The sequence below is a fragment of the Caretta caretta genome, chromosome 1, assembly GCF_965140235.1.
Source record: "Caretta caretta isolate rCarCar2 chromosome 1, rCarCar1.hap1, whole genome shotgun sequence".
In the NCBI taxonomy this organism is placed as follows: Eukaryota; Metazoa; Chordata; order Testudines; family Cheloniidae; genus Caretta; species Caretta caretta.
In genome coordinates, this window is record NC_134206.1 from 124,119,233 (window position 1) to 124,136,513 (window position 17,281).

A 17,281-nucleotide genomic window follows, 5' to 3' on the forward strand; every position below is an offset into this window, starting at 1 on the left:
ATAGTGAAGGGTGTTTTAGAAAGGTGTGTAACACACATAGGGGTCAAATTCTGCATCTGGTACAGACAAGGAATTTGGGGTTGCACAAATGTTGGAGGGCAGGAGTTGACTTGTGTGTTTTCAGTCTTCAGTATAAATTCTCCACATTGGACGTGACCCAAGAACAGGGACAGCTGTCAAGAAGCCTAGGCTAAGACTTTCCAACCCTGAGTGCCTAGAGTTAGGCTCCTATGTTCATATTTAGGCTCCTAAATAAGCGTCCTGATTTTTCAAAAGTGCTGGGCTCCCAGAGGCTCCTACTGGCTTCCGTGGAAGCGGCTGCATGCTCTAACTGTGCGTGTGCCACTCCTCCTCCCCGCCCCCCCACTAACTTCTTCCGCTTGGACAGAGTGTTAGAGTAGGAGGGTGGATGAGTCAGACTGAACTTCTGAGTCCTAAACATCTCATATCATCTACAGGGTATCCCATAAGGGCTCCATCCTAATGAAGCAGCATGGCTATTCAAAGCAAAGTAACTGAGCTGGAGAACACAGGTTCAGGAAGAACTAGACTGCTAGTTTGGTCTCTGGGCACTAGCAAAAATGAGAATTGTCTTGCAAAATGGATCACTGACTTTCTGGACCTCGAACTTTTGATCATTGCTCTTGTTGCAGAATTCCTTTTCTGAGTAAAGCTCTTCTCTCCCCACACAAGGGTGAAATACCACATGCCATAATGGAGGAAATTAACTGCAAGTCAAAGTTCCTGCCCTGTACCCCAAATCTATAATGCCCTCTGCTGAATGACCTTTATAAAACTTCATCGTCAAATCCGTAAATCCAGAGAGTTATAAATGGCAAAGAAACTGAACATTACATTAGCTTCAATATCTTGAAGCTAAGCAATACTTGTTAAAAGGATACTTGTGATCAAAGCTATACCATAACCTGAAGAGCCAAGCACTTTCCTGCTTTGTCCGGTTTCCTCTTTCAGAATCTGGACCATCCTGAGAATGAAAGGACAACATACAATCTGTTATTTCTGGAAACACAAACACACACTTCCACCCAAAAATTCCACTGAAATTCTAGACATAAATGTAATCCCCACTGAAATGAGTAACACCACACTTATATGGGATTTTTCAGGGGGGAAGAGAGGGGGAATAATTTAAAAAGGAGTTAGGAACACTGCTGTACTGAGAAAATGCCCTACCCCAGTCAGATCAGTGAAGGGCCATTCCGCCTGATTCAATGCAGAAGATGTATGCTGCATGTTCTGGGTCCCTCTGCACTGGAGTGATATTCATCCTTAATTACTTTAATGATAAAAAAATATTCCTTGTCCTAAGACCAGTTAAATCACTGATGACTAGTGTACCTTGGGGAAAAGTCACTTCACCTCTTGTGACTCAGCTGATGCAGTAGTAGCACTGGGTAAAAATCTAAAGCTGAACACTGGACGTTGCATCAGAGAGCTAAGCCTTCCTGGATAAATACCCTTAAACATTAGACCTTATGGTTTGAAAGTTTTTACTGAATAAAATGGACTGGAACATTTCCAGATTTGTTCCTGTTCATCTCGACTTTGGCTTCCTTTACTCTGGGTTTATTTGATATCTTTGCCTTAAGCCTCTTGTTTCATGGTCAGAACAAAAGGCTTTACCACACCTGATGAATTTCAGAGATAAAATTATGCTTTGTCAATTAGCATTAGAAGAAGTAGGCTCGTCAGTGAATCCAGGTAAGCTTGATAAATCATATTTGGGTGAGGTTGTGAAGGATTTGGTAAGTGCCAGATCAGACTGTCTCAGAAGTGTTAAAACGTTAAACAGGGTGGTGAGGGGGGTGGGGGAGGGCTTACTTTCCACCCCAAAACTTGCTTTAGCCCACACATAGCCACTCTTCCCCCCTTACACAGATACTTGTCTGCTGCTGCTGGCGGCGGCACTGCCTTCAGAGCTGGACACCTGGCCAGCAGCCACTGCTCTCAGAGAGCAGAGAAGAGGGGGCCAGAACTCCCTAGAGCAGCCCGACTGACCTGCTCCATACTGGGCTTCTGGGCCCCACGCCTCTGCAGTTGCTGCCCCTGCGAGGGCTCTGCCAGCCCAATAGCCAGGTCCCCCCAGCCTGGGCGGCTCTTACAGGCTGCGAGCAGTCAAAGGGCAGAAAGGAGCTGAGGAGCAGACACAGCCCCTGGGCTCTGAGCAGCAGCAAGAGACGGGGGAGCGCTGTGGCCAGCCACACCACGGCATTAGCCAGTGCATCCACACTGCCCACCTCCAGCTTCTGGCCTCTGACATGGCCCTGGGGTGGGGCCTCAGGGGAGGAAGCAGGGCTGGCACTTAACAGAGGAGCAGGGGGTGGGGCCTTGTGAAGGGGGGCGTATTTTCTGTCTAATCCACATCAGCCCTTGCACTGAGAAGAGTCCCTGGCATTAAATATAAGCCTTTTATTGTACCAGCAGCAGCACAAGTGATCGACCAGCCGATGTTCAGCTGCACTTGTTTTTACTTTTGTAACTGGTTTTTCTTTTGGCTAGAAGCTGCCAAACCTCGGTCAGAGAAACCAATGAAGTGAGAACACCCATGAAAGAATTCTTCAGATCACTGGAGAAATAATGCTGAAGCCATTCTGCCACCTCCATGTGCTTCCAACCTAGAAAAGGCGGTAGCATCACCACAGAAAGCCAGACTTCTCAACAAACAGCCCACTGGTCCCTCCCAGATGATAAATCTATTCTGCTGTAATTGCGACCTGCCCCTGACCGTGGGCCTGTAAAATAGGGGGAGAAATCCCATGGGAACTATAACTAATGGCTTTTGTTAAGATACAATACACACATTAAACAGAAACACAGTTCAGATAAATGCTTTACTTTTGTGTGGGACAGAATATAAAACAAATGACTAGTTTCTAATTTCCTTGCAAATATTGTCAATGTGAATATTACACCTTGTTTTTTCTAATTATTCCTGCTGCAAGCAGTTCCTCAGAGATGGCTCAGTCTAGTCTGAACTGGCTGAGAACATTACATCATTGCACAGCCATCAAACTTTGGGTCTTACCCTGCTTCCACGGTCTTCCTTGGGACTGGGTAGGGCATACAGAGATTAGGAAAGGCAGAAAGAGAGACTTCTGTTGCAGGACTGGGCCTATTCGGAGACCTTCCAGACACAAAAGGCCAAATTCATCCTTTGTGTTACCTTATCCCCATAGTCTTAGAAATTACATATAACATGCTGTTGACTTCAGCGAAATTATACCAGGGATAGATTTGACCCAAAATCTGCAAGGAGCTCAACACAGATGTGTAGCTCAGTTCGTGCAATAAAGAAAGACGCTTCCTGAACAAGTTCTTTTTAATCATCATTTGCTACCAGCAGGAAACAGCAAGGAGATACAGCTAACAGAACTTCACTCCACTCCAAATGCAGCCAGTGGGGTGCGTGTGTGTTCTGTACACTGGATTTTGTAGAACTGACACACTAGTGCCCTGTGCATCTTCTGGGTAGAAATCTGTTAGTGTTTTATGTTGTGCACTTTGCTTCCCCCTTTAACAGGTTAATTTCTTAACACGTTTCTGTGTAGGTGATTAACTGCTCTACTGAATCTGTTTAGCATGAACCAGTACTGACGGCCTGGCAATTCCAGCTCTGAGTTAAGGACTAGAGTGGAGCTCAAATGATGCTGATGGCTCTGTGAAGAGGCAACTGTCAATCAAGCAGCTAGAAAGGTCAGTTCACAACAAACATTTTACTCCCATTCCAAATACTCACTCCAAGGGAACTTGGATGGATGTCATTTGGAAGTGACATTTTCTGCATTTATGGACAAAGGAACGTGGAAATGTTTTTTATTTTATTGAAAAAGTGATTATTGCAATAATCACTCCAACAATATACAATTGCAGTGATTATTGCAATATTGGTGCCTAGCTACCACAAGTGAATGTTACAGTAGAAATTCACAGATATATGGTATCCATGATAAAAGGTGTATTTGTGACACTCACTTTGTCTTGCAGTAGAGATCGGCAATATGGGGTGAGGTCAAACTGCGCTTGTGCACTGTGTAAAGTAGTGAGGGCTTGCATTAACATAGTGGTGAGCACAAGGGAACTTTTAATTTGTGCTGGCAGGATCTACATGGGCCTGTTAGCATGCAACACGTTGGTACACCTTCGAAATCATTGCCCTCTAGTGCACATTGATGTAGATGAGACCAAAGATAAAATCTGATAATCTGACTGCAGCTACTTTACACAATTAAAAGTGCAATATTTGGTAGCAGTCACTGAACAGAAGCCAAGAGGACTTTTCTCTATCCATTGCTCCTAAAAAGAACTGGTTATGGTTTAGAACATTTAAAGAAGAACGCAAGAATCCCTACTGGAAAAATAAAAAACCAAGCATTAGACAGCATGCAAAAAACTCAGATCTGGGGAATTTTCTGGTGCTGTTACAAAAGATCCAAATTTGAAGCACATATCAAGATGGTGTATTCTGTGACCTGAAAATGTACCCATCAGCCACCACAGGTATCAATCAGCAAATAAAATGCATCTGTCGCTAGAGAAAATATTCGCCAATGTCACATACCCTTCACGTTCTTTTGGATTATCTCGTTTTACATTAGATCACCAGCCTCGTAGGAAAATTGTCTAATTACTTACTCCTTGTAAGACTTGAAAGCTGTCATTGCTGGGTGGGGGATCCTGATCTGGGTCAACTCCAACTCTATAGAAACATTACGAAAACACACAATACAAAAGCAAACTTATCAGATGGTCATAAACACCATAAGCAGATGAGAATGCATTTTTAAAAGCAGCTTAAGTGGTTAGTTCAACAGCATTCCACATGCTTATTATAGAAGTCATTTTAGGAAGAGAGTTTTTCTTTCTTCCATTGTAATTACATAGACACATTACAAATAAGTTCCTTTTTCAATCAACCAGAATCCTTCTCCAGGTAGCAGATTTTCATTTACAACTCACCACCCTCTTCCTTGGCTGGCTGCCATCCCTGCTGTGTCTTTTAGAACCATACCATTTTGTGCACGGACTAGCAGAGTTGTGGCTAGTCTCTTGTTCTGCAGGGAACATCCCCCCTATGTGGCAGAGTGTGTTCACAAGAGTACTGTGATGCTAGACAGGCCTCAAAATGGCTTAAGCATACACAATAATTTACACTTTTTAAATATACTTCCTAAAAAGGGATCAGCAAAAGAGCTTCTAAAGCTAGGTCTTCACTGCCCCCCAGTTTGGATTACAGCAGTGTGAACAGCAGAGTGCAAAGTGCTATGCTGTAACTCCCCCTTGAGGATGCTGCAGGCATGAACTAAAAGGGTCCTAGGTTTCAGAGTAGCAGCCATGTTAGTCTGTATCCACAAAAAGAACAGGAGTACTTGTGGCACCTTAAAGGCTAACAAATTTATTAGAGCATAAGCTTTCATGGGCTACAGCCCACTTCATCGGATGCATTGAATGGAACATATTGTAAGAAGATCTCTATATACACATACAGAGAAGGTGGAAGTTGCCATACAAACTGTAAGAGGCTAATTAATTAAGATGAGCTATTATCAGCAGGAGAAAAAAAACTTTTGTAGTGATAATCAAGATGGTCCATTTAGACAGTTGACAAGAAGGTGTGAGGATGGCGTGGCTAATGTGATTAGGTCCTATGATGGTGTCACCTGATGACACCATGATAGAACCTAATCACATTAGCCACGCCATCAGGGGCTCGTTCACCTGCACATCTACCAATGTGATATATGCTATCATGTGCCAGCAATGCCCCTCTGCCATGTACATTGGCCAAACCGGACAGTCTCTATGCAAAAGAATAAATGCACACAAATCTGACGTCAGGAATCATAACATTCAAAAACCGGTAGGAGAACACTTCAACCTCTCTGGCCACTCAGTAAAAGATTTAAGGGTGGCAATTTTGCAACAGAAAAACTTCAAAAACAGACTCCAATGAGAAACTGCTGAGCTTGAATTAATATGCAAACTAGATACCATTGGGTTTGAACAGAGATTGGGAGTGGCTGGGTCATTACACATATTGACAGGTTTCAGAGGAACAGCCGTGTTAGTCTGTATTCGCAAAAAGAAAAGGAGTACTTGTGGCACCTTAGAGACTAACCAATTTATTTGAGCATGAGCTTTCGTGAGCCACAGCTCACTTCATCAGATGAATCTATTTCCCCACGTTAAGTATCCTCACACCTTCTTGTCAACTGTCTAAATGGGCCATCTTGATTATCACTACAAAAGTTTTTTTCTCCTGCTGATAATAGCTCATCTTAATTAATTAGCCTCTTACAGTTTGTATGGCAACTTCCACCTTCTCTGCATGTATATATATATATCTTCTTCCTATATGTTCCATTCTATGCATCCGATGAAGTGGGCTGTAGCCCACGAAAGCTTATGCTCTAATAAATTTGTTAATCTCTAAAGGTACCACAAGTACTCCTGTTCTTTTTAAAAGTTTCCTAGTTCACATGAATGTAATCCTGTTTAAAGAGGACTAAGTTAATGCGAACTGGGAACCTATTAGTTTGTGTCCACAGAGGAGTTACAGCACTGGACTTTGATGCAGACTGCTATTCACACCCCTGTAGTCTGACCTGGCCGGGAATTCATTATCTTAGTTTGCTCTGTCTTTTGGGAAGTTTCATTATCCTAAATAACATGGGAATTGCCACACTGGATCAGAGTAGTAATCCCTCTAGTCCAGTCTCCTATCTCTTAAAGTGATCAAGACCAGATGCTCCAAAGGAAAGAGCAAGAAACCAGATATCAAGCAATTACAGACTAGCATGCCCATAAGGGAATTTCCTTGCTATAGTTATTCAGTTAGTGATTGTCTTATGCCTGAAGCATCTCTTCCCAACATCTATTTAATCTTACCTAAAGTAACTCAATATTTCTGTTATCCTTATAGTTGTCAAGGACTTCTGAAATCCTATTAAGCCCTTGATCTCCAGGATCTCTTGTGGCCCCAAATTCCACAGATTAATTGTGCATTCCACAAGAGAATGGTTTATCAGTATTAAATTTATCATCTTTCAATTTTATTGAATGTTTCCTCATATTAGGAGTAAAGGAAAAAATAGAAGTAAATTACACACTCACGTTGGGTAACTTAATCATGTTCCCTCTTATTTGCTTACTTTTGGAGAAAACGGACTGTTTAGTTTACTCTCCTCATATAGGAGATTTTCCAGGCCACTCGTTACACATCTAACTCTCCTCTATTTCAGCTACGTCCTTTTAGAGATGGGATTACCAGAACTGAACAGAAAATCCCAGGCAAGGGCCTATCAATGGTAGACAGAAGGGACATGATAAAGTTACACTGAATGGGACAGAGAAGGTAGATTGGACGTTATTGTTCCCCTCTTATAAAAAAAGAGGGCATCAACGAAATAGAAAGGGAACAAGCTTTAAACTGATACGGAAATACTTTTTTCACACAAGGTGAGATTCTATGTTGTGCCTCTTTAAAGCACAGCACGAACAGGAGAATGGGGACATAAGGCACTTGAACTACAATTCCCATGAAGCACCACAGCAGCATTTCCAAAATGGAATTATTTTGGGTTTAGGCTAAAATTTGTCAGTATTCAAATTTCTGCTCCAAACTGAAATTTTCTGTGGAGGAAAAAACCTCAATTCTGTTGATTTTCCTTTGTAGAAGTCAGCAGGGTTATTTCCTATCATATGTTTACCTTAATGTTCTTCAGTCCTATTTTTGACCTGTTTCAGCCAATTAACAGGGTACCAAAATAGGGCCTACTGGTTTGAACGATTAGTCTCACCTTTCAGCATTTTTTTTAAACAGGTACAATATTTGGTGTCCTCCAGTATAGTAGCTGATTTTAATGCAAGTGTTTATTTTTCTTAGAGGCTCAGCCACTTCATTCTTAGGCTTGTACTAACTTGGTGACTTTTTGCTTTTTATCAATTTGTTCTAGCAGCTCTTCTTTTTGAGACCATAATCTCTGACAGTACCTCATTTTATCACCAGAAAAAAGGATAAGTATCTCCCTAATATGCTTTGTGGAGAAGACAGATGCAAAGAAAATATTTAGCTTCAATGTCCTTCTCCTCCTTAATTGGTTCCTTTGCTCCCTGTTAGTCCATACTCACCAGTCCCCCAAAGTCTTTGGTTTTTAACCCTCCTGGCTTCCCAACTTCAGTACAACCTCACTTCATATCTTCATATAAAGCGGTCTCTACTAAAAAAAATCTCTCTTTGTTTAAGGTCTTTGATTATTTGTTCTTCAAATTCTTTTATCCCTCATAATTCCCATTTTACCTGCTCTAATTTATAGGCTTTTCTATTGGCTTCACTTGGCCTGGATTTTCACTTTCTGACAGACACCTCTGAGGCTCACATAACCTCTTGCATCTTAACACTTAACGAAGCTAACTTTTTTCTTGCCTGTCTGTTTCTTTTTTGTTTAGGGGGTATGTGTGCCTGATGTGTCTATTATGGAATGCTTTTTAATAGTCTTCATGCAAAGTCTAAGGATTTTAAGTTCTTTGCTTAACTTCAGGGTCTTTTTAACTAGGTCTCTCCTTTAAATAAGTCCCTTTTCTAAAGTTTAAATGTTTGAGTGCTAGTTTTTGTTAACATCACTCCCACAAGGATGTTCGCCATTCGTCGTTAAGCAACCACCAAAGAATTAATAATCTTTAACTACAATTCATGACAAATCCTACTATTCCCACCATCAGAATTTAGTGCAGAGAATGTAATCAAATATGATCGTTCATTTTGGGGTCAAGACAGAGTTCCAGTTCAGTTCAAGAAAAGCTCTTGATGTTGGAGAAAAGTCTCTCAAAGCAAAGTGGTTTCCTTTTACTTGGATGCTCCATAAGCAATTACAAAAATCAATTGCTATCGAAGTCAATATTTGTTCCTGTTCACTTGAATTACAAAATTGTTCAGGGCTGGATTGATTTACTTGGATTAGCTCTTATACACCAGATGCACAGTGACCATAGCAAGCCCAGTCATCTTGGAATTTCGCTGAAATGGTCTACTGGAAAGCCGACCAGATGGGCCTGTCAGCTGCAATGCAGCCAAGAACATGGCAGTGCAGTCCCAGCAACCACCACTATTTTCTGTGCTATCCACTTTAACAATCCATAGCTGCAACACATGGTTTCTAGGATTGCACAGATGAGGTCTTTGATTTGGCAACAAAATTATTTACATAAGACTTGGCTGAGGGATAACAGTATGAGAAAAGTCATGTGAGAAAAATTTTCTGTTGTGACTATGGATAATAAAGTCTGAAACTGGCCCAAAAAAAGCACATTTCTTTCAGCATCAATTCACTATTTCGTTATGTAGAACCAGATAACTACAAACTGTCTTAGTAAAAATACTGTTTAGTCACCATTTTCATTCTGGTCTTGGGCTATTCAGTGGAATTTATACAGACACAACATAGGAACAGTATCTAGATCAGTGGTTCTCAAAGCCGGTCTGCCGCTTGTTCAGGGAAAGCCCCTGGAAGGCCGGGACGTTTTGTTTATCTTCCGTGTCCGCAGGCTCGGCCGATCGCGGCTCCTGCTGGCCGCAGTTCACTGCTCCAGGCCAATGGGGCCTGTGGGGGCCGAGGGATGTGCTGGCCGCCCTTCCTGCAGCCCCCATTGGCCTGGAGCGGCGAACCGTGGCCAGCGGGAGCCGCGATCGGCCGAGCCTGTGGACGCAGCAGGTAAACAAACCGGCCCGGCCCGCCAGGGGCTTTCCCTGAACAAGCGGCGGACCGGCTTTGAGAACCACTGATCTAGACCAGAAAACAAGCTCGTTGAAGTGAAGGTGTGACCCCTTATGGAAATAATTCTCTATTTTTCAGAATATGAACAGTGTATCTTACTTTAAGACATGTTTTAATGGTAAATGGATTATCACTGAGCTTGTAACTTCATCTGCCAACTGAGTTCCTTCACTACCAACCTTTCCCTGTCAACACTATTTCCTTAACCAATTTGGTTTGGAAGGGATCTAGAATTAAAGTAGAATTCCAGCATCACTCTTGGTGCCATAGTAACTACTCAGCTGTGCCACCTGTGACCCTAAAGCTGAGCACTGGGGTCACTGTAGTTAGGCAGACTCCTCCCCACCTTGCATGCACATGTTCATGAGCTCTGACAATGGTGCCTCTGTCATTATGACTTCTGCCAACACACACGAAAACCCCAGAACAAACTCAAAGGGAAAGTTTACATGGAAGGGGAAAAAAAGTTGGCAAAAAACCACTTTTAAAAGCCCGATTGATCCTCACTTTGAGAAATTCCACACTGGGCCATAGAAAGCAGAGCAACTCTAATTCTTGGTGATATTGCCCAAGTCCAGCCTTCCCAAAGCCTGAAATGGAGGGCAGGAATTCACCATAGGTGGCATGTCTAAGCATGTACAGTTACTGTGGTAACAGCCCTGAGTGCTGGTAGTACTTTAACTATTCTGGCTCTCAATGCAGCTTGTTTTGGTGTCGGCCTATTTGTGGTTCTAAAAACTAACTGGTGGGTTGGGATTCCTGTGATACAACAGGGTGCATTAAAGATGCACCAAAGGAATGTAATAATTACATGATACACTGCAGCAGCCTACAACAGGCCCTGTCTCCAGTTCACGGGCTTTGAAACTGATCTGGACTCCTTTCCCACTAAACTCAATGGGTCAGAGCCGATCAGCACCTTTCTTTGGGAGGGTTCCAATATGGGACAGTCCTGCAACCGTGGTGTGAGTCAATCTTACTCTCCTTAGTATCCCCTTGGAAGTCACACAGACTACTTGCATGAGTAAGGATTATAGGACGAAATCCATGATTTCTCATCTCACAGAAGGCTTTTATTTTTACTATTTTTACAATAAAAGAACCTTTTTACTTTCTTTCCTAAGTGTGCGGTGAGGTAGAAGGGGGTCTGTAATCCAGATTTTAAGGGGAATAAAAAAAAAATTGGAAAAGCTGAAAGAGTGAAAGCCCTGCCTGTGGGAACCACACCCTTTCAGCTCACAGGAATTACACTGATTCAGAATTATGGAAATTGCACAAAGTCCCTCATTTGCAAAGCAGCAGCATGCTGTAGCACAGAAAGAGAACACATACTTTGGGTTAGAAAGGTGAAGAAAGCCAAGCACCAGGTTAATTTTATACTGAGGAAACCAGTGTCACCTGAAGTACAGCCAGCGGCTTTCATTTATCTCGTCCTCCGATGGAGCATGATCACCAACTCTGGTACAGCACAAGAATGGAATGTAAGTAACAAAAAATGTTTGTGAGCTGGTATCTTTAGCCAAGCTCAAAATAAAAACAAACCAAAACCAACAACAGAAACAAACATACAAAATAAAAATGGAATACAAAATGATAAAAAAAATCATATAAAGTAACAATGACAACACTGTATGATAAACGTTTGCTAATAACATCCCTTAGTCTGTTTACATACAATCATGTGGGGTGATAATCACATCCAGAAGCTATCACCCTCAAGAAAAGGAGATCCAACCATGTTGCCACAGAATCTTTACATGACAACAAAGTACATGTAACAATTATTTCTACCAATTATTACAAGGTGGACAAAATTACTATAAGGTGGGTGCCCAACTGGTTGAAAGACCATATTCAAAGAGAAGTTATCAATGGGTTGCTGTCAAACTGGGAGGGTGTATTTAGTGAGGTTTTGCAAGGGTCAGTCCTGGGTCTGATACTATTTGGTATTTTCATTAATGACTTGGATAATGGAGTGGAGAGTATGGCTATAAAATCTGCAGATGACACCATGCTGGGAAGGGTTACAAGCACTTCGGAGGACAGGATTAGAATTCAAAATGACTTTGACAAATTGGAGAATTGGTCTAAATTCAACAAGATGAAATTCAATAAAGGTAAGTGCAAAGTACTACACTTTGGAAGTAAAAATCAAATGTACAACTACAAAATGGGGGACAGTACTGCTGAAAAAGATCTGGGAGTTATAGTGGATCACAAATTGAATACGAGTCAACAATGTGATGCAGTTTTAAAAAATATCATTCTCAGGTGTATTAAAAGGAGTGTTGTACCGAAGTCACAGAAGGTAATCGTCCGACTCTACTCTGTGCTAGTGAGGCCTCAGCTGGAGTAGTGTCCAATTCTGGGTGCCACACTTTAGGAAAGATGTGGACAACCTGGAGTGAGTCCAAAGGACAGCCACAAACATGAGAAAAGCTTTAGTAAATCTGACCTACAAGGAAAGATTAAAAAAACTGGGCACGTTCAATCTTGAGAAAAGACGACTGACAGGGACTTAATAAAAATCTTCAAATATGCTAATGGCTGTTATCAAGAGGACTGTGATCAATTGTTCTCCATGTCCACTGAAGGTAGGACAAGTAGTAACTGGCTTAATCTGCAGCAAGGGAGGTTTAAGTTAGATATTAGCAAAAACTTTTCAGTTAGAAGGGTAGTTAAGTTCTGGAATAGGCTTCCAAGAGAGGTCGTGGAATCTCCCTCAAAGGAGGTTTTTAAGAACAGGTTGGACAAACACCTGTCAAAGATGGTCTAGGTTTACTTTCTCCTGCTTCAGTGCAGGGGCTGGACTAGGTGACCTCTCAAGGTCCCTTCCAGCCCTACATTTCTAGGATTGGCTACACGTATACACATAAGATATATCTATAATATAGATTTAGAGAGAGAGATTGTGTGCATATGTGTATAAGATATGGCCAATGCATATACGCATAAAAACTATATTTAAAAAAAAAATTCAAGGTTGCAAAGTAGAGCATTCTAAAATTAGCATGTTCCAGAATGAAGGTTACCTTGTGCAGGTAGTGACACCTACAGTTAAGGCTGCCTGAGTCTTTCCATTCTAAGATTCTCTTTTCAGTTGCTTATAACTGCCAGACTAACAGGCTGATTATTTTCCATGGCTTATGTCTGTCTCAGCTATTTTTGGAAAATTACAACAAAACCTGTTTAGCTTTTTCCTCAGAATGAGTTTAGCGAAAAATACATTTTTACGCACGTTATAATATCCCTTCAACCATTCTGTTGAGAAGCTCTAGGGCCTCCATACTTTGGAGCAGGGACTTCAAATCTGGCAGGAGGGCACCCTGGTGTCTGGGATGTGCCTTTTGGCATCTCCCCCCTCCCCCCAATAACCCACCCTAATTTAACCACATTACAAGCCCCTAAAAATTCCAGTTTGCACATGCTCAGTAGACACTTCTTGGAGTTTGGACGCTAAATTTTCCTGAAGAGTCTATCTGCTCTGAGCACGCTCTAGCTCTGGGATGCAGGGATGGAGCAGGATTAACTGCTCTTTCCCAGTACTGGGGGCCACAGTGGCACCAGCACAGGAACTGAGAGCAGGGAGTCCCTCTCTCCAGGCAGAGCAGAGGGGAAGCAGTTTGACTTGAAGGCAGAGGGGACTAAGGCCAGATTGGGTCCTATTGGTCAAGGAGGCAGGGAGCCAATGGGAGGGTAGGGAAGGGGAGACTGAGCTCAAACTCAAAGCGTGGGGGACTGGTTGGGCAAGGAGATTGGGAGTGGGGGAGGCGGAGATCAGATGTGGAGCCTGGGGAGGAGGCCGGGACTCGGACAGAGAAACTGGAAGAGGAGAAGACTGGGATGAGGAGCCAGTGCTTGGGAAGGGGGCTAAATAGGTTTCAACCCTGCTGATGACCCACGTGGGTGTCAGTATGATGCCACATGATGGAATTTCTGCCTGTGCAATCTTAATTCAAACCCTTGTGCAGATTATAATTCATCTTTTACTTACATGATGATATTTTCTCCACAGAACACCTGCCTCATTCAGGGAATGGCTGGCTCATTACAAAAGCAGCTTTGCCTCTCCTGGAATCGACACCTCCTAATCTATTATTGGGAGTGGACTACATCCACCCTGATCAAATTGGCCCTGTCAACACTGGTTCTCTACTTGTGAGGTAACTCCCCTCTCTTCATGTGTCAGTATAATAATGCCTGCATCTGTAATTTTCACTCCATGCATCTGACAAAGTGGGTCCTAACCCACAAAAACTTATGCCCAAATAAATCTGTTAGTCTTTAAGGTGCCACCGGACTCCTTGCTGCCTCATTCAGTGCACTGGATGGTGCTCACTGAATGAGTTAGCTATTGAATATTTTGTTTTATTCTCATTGGTCAGTATCTGGCCCCATGCCTCATTTACTGCACATCACTCAATTTCTCATTGCTTAAGTTTTTAAGCTCAGTTGTACATTGCGCAATTTTACTTCCATATAGTTAAAACATTCAATAAGTCTTTGTATCTGAATAAGTTGTACAACAGGACTTCAATTAAAAATCCTGCTATTTCAATAGTAACCATGTCACTATGCATCATTTAAGTACCAAAAAATAAAAAAGTTAGTATTGGAAATCAGAGCTTCTCCCCCCAGCAAGAACAGTGCTTAATTATATCTTCATCACAAGCTATTTTACAGTTCCTAAAATTCAGAAAAAAGTTTACTAATTAAAATTCATGTTTTGAAATGAATTAATTCCAGCTACTTGTAGTGACTATTCCCACCCACCTAGTTTGAAACAACGAATTCTGAACAAAAACAGGGAGGACACTAGTCTGCATTTTGCTTCAATAGCAACATTCAGTACTAAACTGGAAAAAGGAAGCAATGCCCCAATAGGTCACCCATTCCTCATGAACAATGACAGACCCTTATTTTGAGATATAAATGCAAGAGTTCCCTTTCTCTGTGAGAAGTACAAATGAAATCTTGTCAGCCACTCTCTTGAGAGGAACTTTGACAATGCTTCTGATTTACTGGCCTGTCAGATCTCTCTGAAGTTTGTTAGCAGCTTCAGGCAGGAAAAATGTTTCTTGGCTTAAACCACCAAATGGGAGGAGACTAGATTTTTAAACTTTTTTCCCCCACTGGATTATCCAAGCTAAACTGTATTTTCCAAACAAAAACAAACTCACTTCTCCAAGAACAAAGCCATTTACCATTCAGGTACTTAAATGTAATCTTCCAAAGACAACTATGAGATCCAAGAAACTCAAGCATCTGATATGATGGGAATGAAAAAAAAATTAAACACCAGTAGTAATAATTTAACATGTTTAGTTTCCAATGGCTGAATCTAAAATGGACATAACTTCGCAAACAAGGTAAGTGTGGAAGAATTTTATTAGTTTTAGCTGGAGTTTTGTTTTTTTCCTTTTATAAACTCGTTATACTAATGGCTCAAGAATTAAGATGAAGTTTAAGGTTAAACACTATGTATTTTCATTTTGTCAATCTAATATAAGAATGACAAAATGAAAATACATATTGTTTAGCTGCACTTTAGCTTCATCCATTGCACATGAGTAGTGCATCATGTTCTGAAAATCTATTTTCTCTTCTAGCACCCTAGTCATATTCACATACAATGAATTGAGTTAGAGATGAAGTAGCAGTGTTGGCCCTCAAATTCTTCTGCCTTTATTGCTTCCTACTCAACCATTAACCTTATTTTCATGTGTAAACTGGAAATTAAAGGCTTAAAGTTTACCTCTGTAGAGGCAGCACTGTTGGGAGTGGAAGCCAGAAATTGCGAAATACCAATCCCAACTGCAATCAATTTATTGTGTTACACTATGAAAGTGATTTAGGCCCCCACGTCCCAGATCGGTCTTCACCACAGAGTTAACTTGAGTTCTTACTTGGGCATTGTCCCTCCGCTGCTTCCCATCCACACACAAAACCCTTTCATTTGAGGTTTAGCAGTGCTTTAAACTCAGGTTAGCAGGCCCAGCTGAAGGTATGGGTTAGCCCCCGGTGCCACTTTCACGCAGGCTGGTAACTCAGCCTGTATGCACACTGCATGAGGCTGATAATCCTCCAGCACCTTCCCACAATTCCCCGCCCCCCTTGTGCCCAGGACAGACAATTTTACCCACAATTCCTTGGGAAACAATCACAGAGCAGCTCATCTTACTGCAGTCCAAAGAACATGGGATGTGTCCCCAGAAGTCCTGGTGACACACACAGGTGAGTGCAGCACCAAGGACACACACACTAACTCAGGTGGGGCTTTGCAGTGTAGCTGCTCACACCCAGGCTAGGCCAACCTGCGTGCTCAAACCCTAGTGCTGATCACCCAGGCTAACTGTGCAGTGAGAGCATGCACTTCAGCTGAAATACCAGCTACCTCACAGGGTTTTTGTGAGGATTCATTAATCTTTATTAATGAAAGTGTAAAGTTAATAGTCAAAATGTAGCAGGATTAAAGGAAAACCACTCCGAATTTCACAGGGTACAAGTGGCCTTTTTTTATGGTTGTCTGCAACATCTGAATTACAGGTCCAGTTCATGAACTGCATCATTGCCCCCTCTCCCACTTAATCTAGTAAATGAACAAAAAGCAATGTTAATCTTTAATCTCTTTTCTGTTAAAGTATCCTGTATAATTAAACACTTCTTAACTCTCAACCTCTCACGCTTTATTTACTGCAATCTAATTTAAAGGGCGTAAGTGCCAGGGGCACAGGCATCATCCATGTAAACAAACAGTGAATATCCTGAATTCCATACTGCACCTCAGCTGAGCCCTATATTCCATGCTATTGCTTCTGTTTGAGATACAGACTTCCTTTAGTTCTGTCTTTATACTGCATCTTCTGATGCCTCACACCCTACCCAAAAGGATAAGAACTAGCATGTTAAACTCTTCTGAACTTCACTGGGAAGCTGTAATCTCTATCCCTCTGCTAGCCTCCTATAACAAAGGGGGTATTTTACTTCTCAGTGGCTGACACTGTATCATGACAAATGACCACTGACCAGTGTTTGAGTTTCTAACTCTTATTCAGCTGCACATAGCTGCCATCTCCTGGTTTAAGTAAGTTTAATTTTATGTGGCCTCTGGGAAGACATACTGCAGCAGTTTCAGTGAACACTGTACAGGGGTCAGTCAAATACTGCATTTCCTAACCAGAATGCTATGAACAGATCTATATCATTATACAGATGAGAGGTTAACCATTTTGTTCTGTTCAACCAAGCCAAAAAGGTAGTGATTTCTTTTCACTTCCAATCGGGGGTGCTGTTATGCCTCCAACACACAACTGAATACCTATAGGTACGTCAATCTGCCCTGCTGTGACATCACAGTTGTCTTTTGGAAGCTATTCCAGGAGTGGTATCACAGCACTGGTCAACTAGTGTTTTTACCTGTGCGGCTTCATGGCCTGAATTATTTATTTTGGGGAGTGGCACTTGCATGAAGAGCATAAGAAAAGAACACG

The 17,281-nt window shown here is 41.9% G+C and overlaps 1 protein-coding gene across 2 annotated transcripts in view; it reads right to left on the minus strand.

The window, feature by feature from the left end:
• The window catches only part of SLC9A7 (solute carrier family 9 member A7), a 125,216-nt gene that overhangs the window by 20,625 nt on the left and 87,310 nt on the right, over nt 1-17,281 (minus strand). The window contains exons 13-15 of one of the 2 annotated variants that reach the window (XM_048859382.2): nt 11,190-11,249; nt 4,654-4,717; nt 903-985 (exon numbers count right to left, since the gene is read on the minus strand). In XM_048859382.2, coding sequence (XP_048715339.1) covers nt 903-985; nt 4,654-4,717; nt 11,190-11,249 — 207 coding nt within the window. The remainder of the gene's footprint in view (nt 1-902; nt 986-4,653; nt 4,718-11,189; nt 11,250-17,281) is intronic. The other variant, XM_048859391.2, reaches the window with a different exon arrangement.